The following is a 15599-nucleotide window of genomic DNA, read 5'->3' on the forward strand; positions in this document are numbered from 1 at the left end:
CTCCCACAATCCAAAAATATACTGGTAGGCTAATTGGCTCCCAACAAAATTAACCCTAGAATGTCTGCGTGTATATGTGTTAGGGAATATACATTGTACGCTCCACTGGGGCAGGGACTGATATAAATGTTCAAATATTCTCTGTACAGCGCTGCGGAATATGTGTGCGCTATATAAGAAATAAATACATTTGCAAATTCTCTAATTAGCGTTCCATGCTAAATAAGGCTCCCGTTACGGAAAAATTGCAAACTTCTAACCCTTTTTTACGGGCAGGGAAAGGGTTACTCTGAGGCTGGTCAGTGGTTCTGTCATGTAGCCACACATCCCACCTCTGCCAAGTTGGACGATATACTGAAAATATTTTTGGCGAGAACATCTGAGAGGAGGGGGAGCGACGTTCCAAATGGGAAACCGTTATATCTGTTCCCGGCTAATCTCCCCCTCATCCATACTGAACACATAAAGATAGATTTGAGATTTACCAATCAGCGGCGAACACTAATATCAGATGAATGTCTGTACTTCTGTCCTCACAGAGCGCGTCGTTGTCCGTGATAAGCGAGCAGGCTTTTGGTGGGCTGCCAAATCCTGAACTTATCCTGAAGCCCCCATAATGTCTCTGCTTAAACAGATTTACCGCCATATTGGCTTCTCGCCTGATGCCTCCTTCTCAGAGAAGGTCGAGGCACGAGGTTTACCATAATTCACCACTTCAAAGAGTTGCTAAGAGGAGTATAAGCTTGCTTCAGAGTTGTATGGACTCTGTTAATCAGGTATAAAGATGAAGCATTGAAAACTATAAACTTATATAATGTATTATATGTAGGAGACATCTTAATAAATTATAGTTCACTAGCTGATGTGCCTGGTTTCAACCTGGCAAAAGTTTCCTGAGTGGAACATTTTACCCCTTTTCCCCCCCTTGCGAGTTGGAGAATTCCTACTTAGTGGGTGACTGCAAATAACTGTCACAGTTTCTAGACCACCCAGCAGCTCTGTCCCAGTTTGAAGACCACCCAGCAGGTCACATGTTCCAGATCACCCAGCAAGTGCAAGCAGCGTTCACCAACTGTCACATTTTCCAGAGCACAATGGTGATGTACTGTAAATGGCGTTTTACCACAGAACTCCTAAGTGAACCAACTCATTATAATTTTGGAAATCTATGGACCAAGAGCTTTAATTGGGTAGATGATGTTTCCTGCTTACCGGCTGAGAGTTGTATACAGCTGTGAGATGATTTCTAAATTCATTTTAGTGGCCGCGGAGTGCAAAACACTTCACTCCCACCCCATAGAGGTGAGGAGCAGCGTTAGCCTTTTCTTACAGAAGATACCTCCAACTTTCATTCCAATAATATTACCTTCCTATCTCCTGGGGAGTTTTCTTTATCCATCATGCAAAGGCATCTATAGTGAGCACCATATCCTTCCATTATAGGTACAAGGCCCAAGAAAATGAATTGCCCAACTCCGGGCAGGCTGTCATGGAGATTTCACTTGTTACAGGGCTGGAAGCTGATGAAAAGCAATTAAATAAGGTAATTACAGTGGTGTAACTAGATATTTGTAGGCGTTACACCCTTGGGTCACTACCTTGCAAATATATGTAAATAATTGTTTTATGGTTCCACCATTATTCCCCCATTATTCATCCTTCTCTATTTGCAGCTGGTGACTAGAGTTGATCAATACGTCACAGATTACAAAATAGAAGATGGAAAAGTCCTCCTTTACTTTGACTGGGTATGTCCGCCTTTCAGGGCGACGTAGGTCTCGACCTTAGGCCGCTCCCCACCATGACCCTCCCCGTCTTCTGTTACTGCAGATCCCAGCTGATGAATATGTCTGTGCTAATATCATGGTGTGGAAAATGTTCAAAGTCGGGATGTTGAGCCCGGGAGTATTCAAAGTGTATGAGTTCCACTCGCCAGGTAGGGCCAGCCAGATTGGGGTACATTGGGTGGGTTCCTCCGCTATGGATGGGCATGGAATTTCCGGCTGTCTATGCTGGTATCGGTCAGTAGAGGCGGGTGGTAGAGAGTGTCGCTCTCTTTCAGCAGCTCGGGTGGGATGTTTCTGCCGCTATTTCTGGGGTGTCACATCCTTCCCCCTCTCTTTCCTCAGATGAACAGTGCACAATATACTACAATCCCTTCACGGACTACAACTTGGTGCGTGTGTGTACCGGAGACGCCTGCAGATGCATTGAGGGTACATTACCATGAAGACAAAATACTGTGTATAATAGATGTGTATATAACCAGGGCCATCTTAATGTATATACACACCAGGCAATTTCCCAGTGCCCCACAATTCTAGGAGCTTCTGAGCAGTGGTGGGTGGTGGTCACACAGTCAGAACAATGAGGCAACATTCACTGCCTGCCTCTCAGCCAGCAGCCTGACAGTGAATGGCTGTCGGCATAGTGACTGGTGGATGGCTGGAGCTATCCACCAATCAGAATGAAGCATTCTCTACGATCCTCCCAGCATGCAGCCAGACAGTGCATGGCTGTCAGCATGCTGATTAGTAAAAGGATAGAGCTATCCACCAATTAGAGTGCAGCATTTGCTACCTGTCTCCCAGCCTGCAGCCAGACAGTGATTGGCTGTCGGCATGCTGATTGATGGATGGCTGGAGCCAATTACTGTATGGAAGCATGCATAAAGACAGCGTATGAGTTGCCTAATTATATAATACCTTATATCCTGTACATGTATACTGTAACAGCCGCAGTAATATGCATACAGTAGCCCTTTCACTGTCGGGCACGGGGACAGGATGATTGGACGAACAATGTTCAGGTCAACAGTCAATAGACAACATCATATGGATAACATGCAGAGGTCGGCATAAACAAAATGTCACCACAAGCAAAAAGCCAATATAGCAATGGTCTACACACAATAAGGCTGACATGAATTTTTCATGATTTTTTTTTGTTTGCATTTTTTCAACTTTTTTATACGACATCATCCACATGGATGTCGGTTGTAAATGGTGAAGTAGAACCAAGCCATGCGAGGGTACGCGGTACACTTATCAGGGCTCCATGTGCTGTGTATGGTATCCAACATTCGGGATTCCGACGGTCATTTCTCAGACACCGGAATCCCGACTAAAAATTCAAAATATTCGAATTTTAGACAGGCTAGGCAAACAAAATGAGTTGACAGATGGAAGGCTTTAGACTGGCGAGAAAAAATGAAGGCTAAATCAATTAGACGGAAAATATGCTGTTTCTGCCCAATCAGACGTAACGTCTGATTGGGCAGAAACAGCATATTTTCTGCCTGTCAACTCATTTTGTTTGCCTCGCCTGTCTAAAATTCGAATATTTAGACTTTTTTTTTGTCTAATTGTCTAAACTCTGTAATGTTAATCTGATTTAGCCTGTTCAGGGGCAAACTGTCTAAATGGATTCGACAGGTTCTAGACAATGTGAACTAGACATTTTTTTTCTGTCGGGACTAGTGTACAAAACATTAACATTTTAAATTTTATTAAAATCAGTGCCCCAAGAGGGCGGGGACACTGACACTGGAGCGTGAACCCTCCGGGAGCGCTGACACAGAAGGTGGGGGAACCCTCCGGGGGCGCTGACAGCTGATGAGTGAGGACCCGGCTCGCAGTGAATATTAATGACTTATTGAATATTAATGACTCCTTATGGGGCTGTCAGCTCCCCAGCAGTGCGAGCCGAGCCGCACTGCAAGCCGAGTCCCTCAGTGGCGGCGGGCAGGGTGCTGTCAGGTGGAATGCCCGTTTCATCTTCCATCAGGATGCTTTCCGCTAGGAGAGCATCCTGAATAGGTGGAAGATCAAACTGGTGGAATATATTCCGCCTCCGCCTGACAGTGAAAATACTCCTAAGTCGGGATTCCAACTGTCGGTCGACATTGACACAAAAAAACCATGAAAAACTCACTTTGGCCCTTATTCTGATCTGTGCGGATATTCCCGAATTCTTACGGTGCGGTCCGCACGCCACGGTGTGCTGCCGCGTGCGGCCATCGTCCGTAGAAACGCCCACGTGTCCTCCGCATTCGGACGGAGTCACTCTTTAAGAACAGGGCGTGTTTACGGACGACATACAAACCATGCGTGTGCGGGAGAAACACTCCGATTCTGCACGGTATTACAGAGTATTACAGAGTATGCACGGGAATACCGCATCCGAACGGGAGTCAAGCGGTGCTTCCGCACGTAAGCGGAGTATTTTCGCCAAACAACCCACTATTATGTCTATTCTGCAATACATCACATGACCCACTTATTCAATTACCTCACCTCATACAAAAATGCTTATTTGGAATTGGAATCAATTAGATGCCAATATATCCTTACAAGCATGCCTAACACATGCATTGCACACATTAACCCTTACAGCAATTGAAGTGCAATGGTTTGTATTAGACCCTGTGTAAAATATTATAAACAATCTACACATATACTGTTTAATGTGCAAATAAAACCAACAACTGTGAACTTGCATAAACCATTTATTTGCAGGAAAAATTAACATTTAAATATAAAACTATAAAATAATAAATTACATTAGTAAATCTCGCAGGTCCTGGAGATCGGCTATTAATAGGCGCAAATGGTGGCCCATCCGCAGGAGGGCCCCACGAACCCCCTCATCTGCCGGTGTTGTGGCATCTGTGGGCATGTCAAAGGGGCAAAAATTAGTCATGATATTCATGCATACATTTCACATACTGCTACATAAATTTCAGAAATGCTAGGTGACATGTGTGTATATATATATATATATATATATATATATATATATATATATATATATATATATGTAGAGAGATAGAGACACACATAGATAAATAGATATGACACATACATATATACATACATGCAAACTTCTTTACTACATACTGTGTTTTTTTCCCTCTACCCTTTACTCTGCAGAAGACATAACAGTCATAGTGTTTCTTCTCATTCACAACCCACCCATGACTAACCAATGACAAGCATGTCATGGCCTCCGTCAATAAGAACTTGTCACAATCTCCTCAGTCTAAGTTCAGTGATGGTTCGTGGCATGGGAGTTCTGCAAATGTCAGGAATGCACAGTACACATCCTCAAAATCATAATTCAGTCTAAACCAACCTACAATTCTGTGAGGGCCAAAAAACAATCTGAACTACAGGGGGTGTTTAGGTAGAGGAGGCTCCAGGGACACTGGCAACTTGTGACTCCATTCCAAGGTAGGCCGGCCCATACTCCATTTATAGCATACATCATAGTTTAAAAATAACATTCAACAAAAAGATAGATTCCACTATATGATGGGTCAGAATCGAGGCTTGCAGCAGGTGAATTTAATCCACAAATGATCCACTCATCCCTTTACTCCAGGATCCTGTTTAACTACAACGGTTATGTGGCAGTCAAACTGGTGCTCCAAGCCATCCCACAAACCTGTGTAATTCAGAGGTGTCCTGGATGAAAGGGATGCCTTGGACACCCCATCTAACCCGTACCTGTATCTGTAGCTACCCACTTTGGGTTCTGTATTAATAGTATTGTAACAAAATTTATCATCACCAGTGCTACATAACAAATACCAGTACAACTACTTCATGAATGATGCATTATGTATACATACCGATCTGTTGGGCCTCCGGCGCCTGACACGCCTCCTCCCCCTCGGATTCAGACAACTCCGGGGCAACCGTGGCCTCCTCAGCCACCTCCTCTGCCAGCTCCTCCGCCACCTCCTCCGCCACCATTACCTCCTCCACCTCCTCATCAGCCACCACCACCTCCTCCACCACCACCACCTCCTCCACCTCCTCCTCCTCCGCCACCAACACCTCCTCCTCCGCCACCAACTCCTCTTCCACCTCCTCCACCACCACCTCCTCAGGCACCTCCTCCTCCTCCACCACCTCCTCCACCACATACTCCTCCTCCACCATCTCCTCCACCTCCTCCACCATCTCCTCCACCATTTCCTCCTCCTCCTCCACTTGCTCCTCCTCCACCCTCGCCGGCACCTCCTCATCAGGCTCTTGGACCTCCTCCTCGGCCTGGGCTGCCTCGGCCTGTTCCCGTGCCTGTTGTGCTCGGGCTCGTGCTGTGTGGTAGAAAACAAAATCATGGTCAATGTAGGGTCATTGGGGCACATGTATTAATCCATAACAAGACATACATGGAAGGGTGATAATGTTGGCAAACGATGCTTGAAAGTAGCTCCTTACTGTTAATGGACTCCAAAATGTGACATTTAAGTTATGATGTGATTGTTAGTAATTTGTTCAATCATTACAACCCTGGCATTTATCAATGTTTAACACATATTAGATCTGGCACATTGTATGCATCAGAATCATGAATGCTATGTAATTACATATAAAAGCCACATGACTGCATGTTAACCAGGAAGAAGCACACATAACAGTCTATGGACTTTTAAACCCATGGACACCCACTTATCATGAGACACATTTTATTGTTTATATATGCTATGATGTAAGTGCGAAATTTCATAGCTAAAATACTCACAATCAGCTATCTCGCTCCTAATCTGCTGTAGAAGCTGGGGCTGGCGCCTGCGGAGGTCCGACCACCGCCTCTCTAGCTGGCCGATGGTCCTCCGCACCCGAGTGCGGGCGAAAATCCGGCGCCCTGCCGCAGCATAGGCCCGGCGCTTCTGGCCATTAGTGATAAAGGGCCCCGCACGGCCCAGCCTTGTCTCCATGACGGAGACCAGAGCCCTCAGTTCCGCAGGCGAAAACGGCTCTGCCCTGCGTGTCTCCGCCATGTTAACAATGGCATCAATCAACCAATCATGTGGTGGCATTGGTTTATCACAGTTATTTGTGTTAATAACTTTATTGTTCATCTTTACATGAACAGCGTCTCTGCGCCAACACAAATGGTGACAAATTCGCATGCCTTCAAAACAGTAGTGCTGATGTATGGCAATGAACAAATCTGATATATATAAAACACAGTGTGTATGCACTTAGCAAATCCAATAACGCCTCGCTCCGCCAACCAACGCGTGCTATAGCTTAGCAACGCATAGCTGTACTTAGCATTACTTACTCTATGCATCTATGTGTATGCGTACATTTATGTTTAAAAGACACATACACATACTTGCAGGTATCCTGAGTCCAGCATTATACACCAGCGCTGCCTGGCTGCCTGCCTGCCTGCCTGGCTGCCTGCCTGCCTGCTCCTTGAAATGTTTAAACATGTTAATAAATCCCAATATCATATATATATATATATATATATATATATATATATCTATATATCTATATATCTGCAAACAAATCATACATCAACACAGAAAAAAGTCCCCACCACATTAGAGAATAAATCAATGTACTCACCAGACATCAGGGATAGTATCAACTACAATAATGAAGATATAACAAACAAATAAGATCCCTTGTACAAAGTATAATAATGAGCACCTATATTGTACTTCCCCCAAAACTAAACACATATGATAAATATCTACTATTTCTTTGCCATTAGGAGGGCAGGCTGGCTAATTGTCGTTTTGTAACACTGACAACTACCACACTGTACTTATTTGAAGGGGTGATTTTTACCACAATTGGTGTGTTCTGGTCAACTAGATAAAATGTACCTGAAGAATCTTAGCGCCACAGAGTCCCGCAGCTGGTATCCCCTCCGGCATTCAGGGGCGCGGGATGGGCGCATGGGCGGATCTTGCGGCTCAGATGGAACCTCCCACTCATCAAAGGGTATCTCACGCCGCACAGCAATGTTATGGAAAAATATACACAGGCCCACGATCCTCGACACCATTTGAGGCGCATACTGTAAGTCACCACCAGTGCGGTGGAGCACTCTAAATCGACCCTTTAAAAGGCCAATTGAGCGCTCCACCACTTGCCTGGTGGCAACATGCGCCCGATTGAATGCCTCCTGTGGGCCCGGTTCTGGGTAGCTGTACGGCGTAAGTAGCCAGGGCGTACATGGGTAACCGGAGTCACCCAGAACCCACGCATCACGGCCTTCCAGCTCTTGTAGTCTTTGCCATATCCCGGTTTGTCGGATGACATGAGAGTCATGGGCACTTCCGGGAAACTTCGAGTTGAAGGCGAGAATTTCCATGGATGGGCCACATACCACCATCACGTTCAGTGAGTGGAACAATTTGCGGTTCCTATATATCTTCTCACTTCGAGATGGAGGCACAAATGGTACATGGGTGCCATCCACAGCCCCTATCACATTAGGGAAGCCAGCAATTTGATGGAAGGCCTGCTGGCTTCTGCGCAGGGTCTCGGTGGCAAATGTCATGGCCATGAAGTGCCCCTTGCGCCTGAACATGGCCGACGTCACACGCCTCAGGATTCGGCAGAAGGCCGGCTGAGATATTCCAGCAAGTACTGCCACTACTTGTTGGAATGATCCTGAGGCGCAGAAATGCAACACCGCCAGCAGCTGTGTGTGAGGCGGAATTGCTGTCGTGATCCCGTGTAGAGGTTCCAGATCACTCTCAATTAACGAGAGCAGATCCAGAATTACATGTGGCGGTAACCGGTACCTAGTAAGTACCTCATCATCGGGCATAGCAAACAGAGTCACCCGTGTGCGATAGATTCTAGCACGTCCTGGCCTCCTTGGGCGACGAGTGGGGAGAGCCGCAAGTGCCCTTAGCCTCCTTTCCATGTACGCCATCATTGCTTCAGCAACCTATAAAGAAATGAACATAAATACTGATGCACCTATGCACATAATGGCCATATCCGACTACAAATAGATTTGTAGCCTTCAATACGTACAATAGATGGCCGCCCCGTCAAATCGCGAAGATCCATTTGACTCTATAATGATGTAACAATAATATGAACTCAATACACACCGTCCTAAACACACAGATGCTTACAACATCGAACTACTAAACACTACTTGAGTATCAAAGGTGTCTGCATTTGTTGCCGACATCATGTACTATGAGACATTTCAGCTATTGCTGGGACATGTTGTCCTGCAATAGATGAACACACACAGGTTTAAGACCTGTGAGTGAAATAGTGAACATGTGACATGTTGCAATAATGCTACAAAGACTTTGCTGGCCCAACAATCTGTAGTCAGTGAGGCAATGGTGCATACATTCATACACTTACATTGTTAATGGATATCATATCTACAAGGACCATGGAAGAGCTTACCTTAGACCCTGACAAGTCCAGATCTGGAGACAAATGATTCTAGCAGCAACTCACTATTTATAGGCCTCTCACATGTGTGGTCTATAACAGTAGTGATGAGTATTGCATGACTTGTGGCCTGGATTTTCTAAGGGATTGGGCTACTTTTAGCTTGCAATCAAACTCCACAATACCACAGTAGTCATGAACCAAATGTCATGTCATGCTAGCAAATAGCATGTGTATTGTGCGATAGTCACAGGTGTATCAGAAGATTCTATGCAATGTTAGAATTGGTGACCAGTATTTCATGTCGAAGTTTCGCCAGGTTTTACACAATGGAATTTCCGCCACGGATGCGGCGCGAAAAAACAGCGACGTACGCTCGCGCACGGAACGCAGCTGCCGCTGATGTCCGCCAAACAGGATACACAAACAGTATATAAAGGTGTATTAGAATGTGACAATGTTGTTGCTAACATGTCTGGATCACAATCAGAGGTGGACCAGGAGCTGCAGCAACTATTTGACCACATGGACTCCAGCACCTCCTATGTGCCACTGCACATGCGGCCAGTGGGAAATGAGGAGGCTGCTGGCCCTTCTACAGCAGGGCAACCTGCACCTGACCATTCTACAGCAGGGCAACCTGCACCTGGCCCTTCTGCAGCAGGGCAACCTGCAGCTGGCTCATATGCACCATCAGCAGAATCATTTGGAACACAACCGGGGACTTCACAAGATAGTACCATGGCCAGCACTTCAAGTACAGCGACACGTGCCAGTAGGCGTGGGCGTGGCAAGGGGAGAACGAGGGCAACAGAGGAACCAAGTACAAGAAATAAGGCATATGAAGCACAGGAGCTTGCCATCCTGGTTCCCCGAGCACGTGATTGGATTGAGTGTCCATCGGAGAGGCTGACACACACACGCAGATGGAAGATTTGGGAAGACATAACGGCAGAGATTAATGAAGTTGCGCCACAAGTTCGTGAGGCGGACCATGTCAAGAAGAGGCAAGTTGTTTTGTGATACATGTGCCCAGTAATAGACAAGTAATGATTGAATTCATGCTTAGATGGATTTTGCAAATGGCCGGTGAGGTTGTTACGATACACAGACATTATTGACATGTTATTTAGTTGTGAGTTAGAGTAGGGTGATTGTGAATGTGTATTGTAACGGTTGATATCATAGTTGCATGTAATGTTATCTTTTTGACATTAAGCACATGTCGTAATATGGAGCACAGAGCAATGGCTGCAACAGCAAACATCTGGAGTGACATGTATTAATATGTCAACTTACATTGCAGGTGGCAGGACTTCAAAACCAACCTGAAGAGGAAGATGACCAAGCGGTGGGAACACAGCCAGAGATCTGGGGCCGGGCCCATGCCATCAGGGCTAGAGTTCACCCCCCTGGAGTTGATGGCCGAGAGCTGTGTATCAGTTGAGGAGGTCAGGGGGGGGGGGAGCACGATGGATAGCGAGGCCCCAGCTGAAGTGTTTGCGTCTTTTATTGAAGGTAAATATTTGTCATGCCATAAGCTTGTGCAAGTAATTATCGTAGAATGTGTCCTAATTGTGTTTATCATTTTCCACAGACACCCCACTGCTTGGTGACGACTCTGCTCAGGAGGTGGAGGAGTCCGTGCCACCTGGCCCCAGTGGTAGGCCTGTGCAGCAGCAGCCATCGGCCCAAGCCGATTTTGCCACCTTGGCCCAGATGCTTGGGGACATAAACCAGCAGGGAGAGTTGGCATCAGAACGGATGCGTAGGACCGAGGAGATCATAGCGAGCTTGGTCAGCACCCAGCAGGCCATCGCTGGGAGCATGCAGGCCATGGCTGAGGCGCATCAGGCCATGGCTGCAAGTGCTCAGGTGCTGGCCGAGCAAGCCACCCGCCAAAATGATCTCCTCCTCCACCATAATGAGCTTATGGTGGAGCTAGTTAACAGCAACAGGGTCCTAATGTCATCCGTTTCTGGTGCATTACCACCAGCAACACTCCCTGCTGGCAGGAGGGGTAGACCAGCCAACCCCTCACCAGCATCTGCTCCACCTGCCCCAGCATCTGTCCGTGGCCGAAGAGCTGCTGCACAGGCCAAGGAGCCTACCAAGGCCAAACGTGGTCGCAAATGAACTTGTGGCTGCATTAATCTCCACCGTTATGTCATCCCAACTCTTCCATTGTGCTGTGTGTGTCAGCTTCTTGTGTCCAATCACGTGCTGAGGGTAACCAGATGAGCCCTTGCTTCAAATGTCCTTTTTGGTTCCCCTGTTGCCCTCTTTTGCCTGCCATTACTGTCAGCTGTACTTGAAGTGATGTTGCTAAGTCCCCGGTTGTGTTCCAAATGATTCTGCTGATGGTGCATATGAGGCAGCTGCAGGTTGCCCTGCTGCAGAAGGGCCAGGTGCAGGTTGGCCTGCTGTAGAATGGTCAGGTGCAGGTTGCCCTGCTGTAGAAGGGCCAGCAGCCTCCTCATTTCCCACTGGCTGCATGTGCAGTGGCACATAGGAGGTGCTGGAGTCCATCTGTGTGCAATTATATTTGTTTTGTATTATAATTTATTTTGGTACATTCCTGCCATGGTTTTTTTTTTGGGGTTATTTTATTTTTTTGTCATTGCATCACAGTGGCATTGACTGTGAAATGTATATAAATAAATTTATTTACTTTACAAAAATTGTGTGGTTTCATTAGTACATGTCGAATACACATGTGTATTGCTAGTATTAATATTCAGTCATGTCCATTGTTAGCAGGTTGAAAGTGTGTGACAAGTACAGCATATGTGGGTGATTAGTAAGGTTTCCTTGAAGCAGCAATGTTTTCAATTAAAGCACTGACAAGCGTCCTATTAGTGAGTAATGAGTAAAGGAGTCGATTCTATTGGGTTCAGGTGTTAATGCTTGTAGTCATTAGGCGGTCCGTTCGCCTACCGCATGAACGAGTGGTGTCCGCAAAGCAATAGTAGCCTTTTGGACACCGCACATTTCTTCCCTTTTTGTTCGCGTGCATTCGGAGTGGTATCCGAATGCACGCCCCCCAACATAAGTGTACTCCCCCGTGTCCGCCCATGTTTCCGCCCCGTTTTGCCCACTTTGAAACTACGCCCATGTGTCATTCCGCATGACGCCCATAATACGCCCATATTTCCCGACTGATTGCGGTGAACAGTTTTGTACGGGATTTGCCCGAACAGGTACGGAGTCAAGGCGTGGCACATGCGCGTTGCGTTCTCCACGCATGCGCAGACGCCGTAAAGACGCGATCCGAAAGTATGCGGAAAAGTACGCGTCAATCAGAATAAGGGCCTATGACCTTTTCACGAGTCGACCTTTTGCCTGCATTGACCTTTCTCCATTGTCAACATTGTGCATGTTGACCCCATTATCCATACCGTCGGCCTCGTGGAAGCAGATTGCAATGTGTCAGATGCAGATATATAATATATAATGATTCCTGTCTCCTCCACATTCAGGTGAATGCCCCAAGATGAAGAGTAAATTGAATCAGGGGACATCAATAGAGGAGAGGAAGAGTTATGTGTGCAAGAGCGACATTGTCTACGGTGAGGAAGCCTGATCTGTAGCCCTATATAATATCCCACCATCGGCCCATTACATGCGGCTCTGAATGAGCCCCTATGTCTCTCCTACGTCATCAGTCCCTGGCACCTGGCACGGAGTTGGGGACTGTAGCCGTTACCTTATCATGTTTCCCTTACAGCTTACAGAGCGCAGATCGTGAATTCGGAAGAAGATGGCGATTTCGTGAAATACACAGCGAAACTTCTGTTACTCTTTACTAAAGGTACGAGCAGGGACGCGGGCACAGAGATGAGACGTCCTTTGTAACAGGGACAAATATACGAAGGTGTGAATTCACTGTAGAACAGGCCTGGCCGACTTGTGGCCCTCCAGCTGCTGTGAAACTACGCATCCCAGAATGCATTGCCATAGGTTTAGCATTCCCTAATAGCAAAACTGTGACAAGGCATGATGGGAGTTTAGAGCAATGGCCGTAACCGGCCTCTGGAACAAGGTTTACACCAGTGATGGCACCTTTTCAGCTTAAAAATCGTAAAAAATAGTGCAGCCTTCCTCGAGTCCTGTCACTGTCACTTCAAGAAATATCGATAATTTGGTGATATACGCCGTGATGCCCATCATACATTTGCCACACACCGTGATGCCCATCATACATATGCCACACACCATGATGCCCATCATACATATGCCACACACCGTGATGCCCATCATACATATGCCACACACCGTGATGCCCATCATACATATGCCACACACCGTGATGCCCATTATACATATGCCACACACCGCGATGCCCATTATACATATGCCACACACCGCGATGCCCATTATACATATGCCACACACCGCGATGCCCATTATACATATGCCACACACCGTGAAGCCCATCATACATATGCCACACACCGTGATGCCCATCATACATATGCCACACACCATGATGCCCATCATACATATGCCACACACCGTGATGCCCATTATACATATGCCACACACTGTGATGCCCATTATACATATGCCACACACCGTGATGCCCATTATTCATATGCCGCACACCGTGATGCCCATTATACATATGCCACACACCGTGATGCCCATTATTCATATGCCTCACACCGTGATGCCCATTATACATATGCCACACACCGTGATGCCCATTATACATATGCCACACACCGTGATGCCCATTATAAATGTGCCACACCGTGATGCCCATTATACATATGCCACACACCGTGATGCCCATTATACATATGCCACACCGTGATGCCCATTATACATGTGCCACACCGTGATTCCCATTATACATATGCCACACATGGGATGCGGTACAGTGACAGCCGCCTCCTGTAGCTACAGACTCAGCAAAGCTTTGACAAACGCTAGCTGAGTTCCCCAATTCCCGCCCTCACCTGCAAACGGGACGCTGTACAGTGAAGGTTTCCTCCTGCAGCAGCAGCAGGAGGAAACAACGTATATACAATTTTTGCCTCTCTAATTTTGGACAATTTGTTAAGAGGCAAAAATGCTTGAAATTAAATTATAGTGAATGATCTACAACAATACAGGTACAAATTTAAACACCGTAACTGTTACAAAAAGTATCACAAGTAACAGTGTAAACTGTCTTACTGTATGTGTTAACTTTTGTTCCTCATAAGCAGAGACAAGGAGTGAATGTAGCAGTAACAAAGCACATATATATCTTCAACGATGTATACACTGCAAGTCCGCAATCAGCAAACTATTTCTTGTTCACTCCTGGCAAATTCCTTCTCAAATGGACAAAACCATGTGCACTGCAGGTGGGGTAGATGTTACTTGTGCAGAGAGAATTAGATTTGGGTGCGGTTTTTCTTCAAAGTGAGATCTATATTGCAGTGTAAAAATAAAGCAGCCAGTATTTACCCTGCACAGAAACAATATAGCCAGGGCTATTTTTCAGTAGGCTCCAGCAGGAACTGAGGCCCTTATTCTAGTTCACTCTTTCTGACAAATATTTCTTAGATGGACAAAACCATGTGCACTGCAAGTGAGGCAGGTGTTACTAGTGCAGAGATAATTAGATTTGGGTGGGGTTTTACACCTGCCTCACCTGCAGTGCACATGGTTTTGTCCATCTAAGAAATATTTTGTCAGAAAGAGTGAACTAGAATAAGGGCCTCAGTTCCTGCTAGAACCTGCTGAAAAATAGCCCTGAATATAGCTCACCCAAACCTAACTCTCTCTGCACATGTTACATCTGCCCCACCTGCAGTGCACATGGTTTTGTCCATTTAAGAAGGAATTTGCCAGATGGCGTGACCCAGAACCCTATAGTCATTTGATTAAGGTCTGTTCTCGCCGTATGTGTATTTTTCTGTGTGTTAATGCCTTGTTGGTTCCAATTTTGTACATGTTTATTCAATTAAAAGTTATATTTTAAACAAATAGAAATAACGCAATAAGTTGTGACCCCCAAAAAGAGAGAGTTCTTTCCTCTTTTTTCTATGGTTCCAATAAAATTGTCAATATGATGTACAGTAATAGCTATAATGTGCAAATGCTTCCAGCACCACAGATATGCCACACCAAGTACCACAGCGCCCCCACATGGTGACCAGAGGTGTAAATAGACACGCCATCCCATGGTACCTGCTCGTAGTCAGTCCCACCACCATCAGTCTGTAATAGGGGAGTGACGAGTCTCTCACTCCTGCTCCCATTAAAAATGTCCCTCCCAAAATGACAGCTGCCTCCTCTAGCATCCTTAATGACTGTCAGCTATATTGGAAGGGACATTTTCAATGGGGGGAAGGCATGACAGGACTGCAGACAAGTTTCTGGTGATGTAGCCGTGAGGGGGGTGGGGTTTCACAATATGTACTTCCT

The 15599-nt window shown here is 46.1% G+C and overlaps 1 protein-coding gene across 2 annotated transcripts in view; it reads left to right on the plus strand.

Moving 5' to 3' along the window:
- Positions 1-15599, plus strand: part of C5 (complement C5) — a 63988-nt gene that overhangs the window by 47515 nt on the left and 874 nt on the right. For both annotated transcript variants that reach the window (XM_083161336.1, XM_083161335.1), the window contains 6 exons: positions 1444-1543; positions 1674-1748; positions 1831-1936; positions 2130-2216; positions 12659-12748; positions 12907-12990. In XM_083161336.1, coding sequence (XP_083017462.1) covers positions 1444-1543; positions 1674-1748; positions 1831-1936; positions 2130-2216; positions 12659-12748; positions 12907-12990 — 542 coding nt within the window. The remainder of the gene's footprint in view (positions 1-1443; positions 1544-1673; positions 1749-1830; positions 1937-2129; positions 2217-12658; positions 12749-12906; positions 12991-15599) is intronic.

The sequence above is a fragment of the Crinia signifera genome, chromosome 9 (genome assembly GCF_055691185.1).
Source record: "Crinia signifera chromosome 9, ASM5569118v1, whole genome shotgun sequence".
In the NCBI taxonomy this organism is placed as follows: domain Eukaryota; kingdom Metazoa; phylum Chordata; class Amphibia; order Anura; family Myobatrachidae; genus Crinia; species Crinia signifera.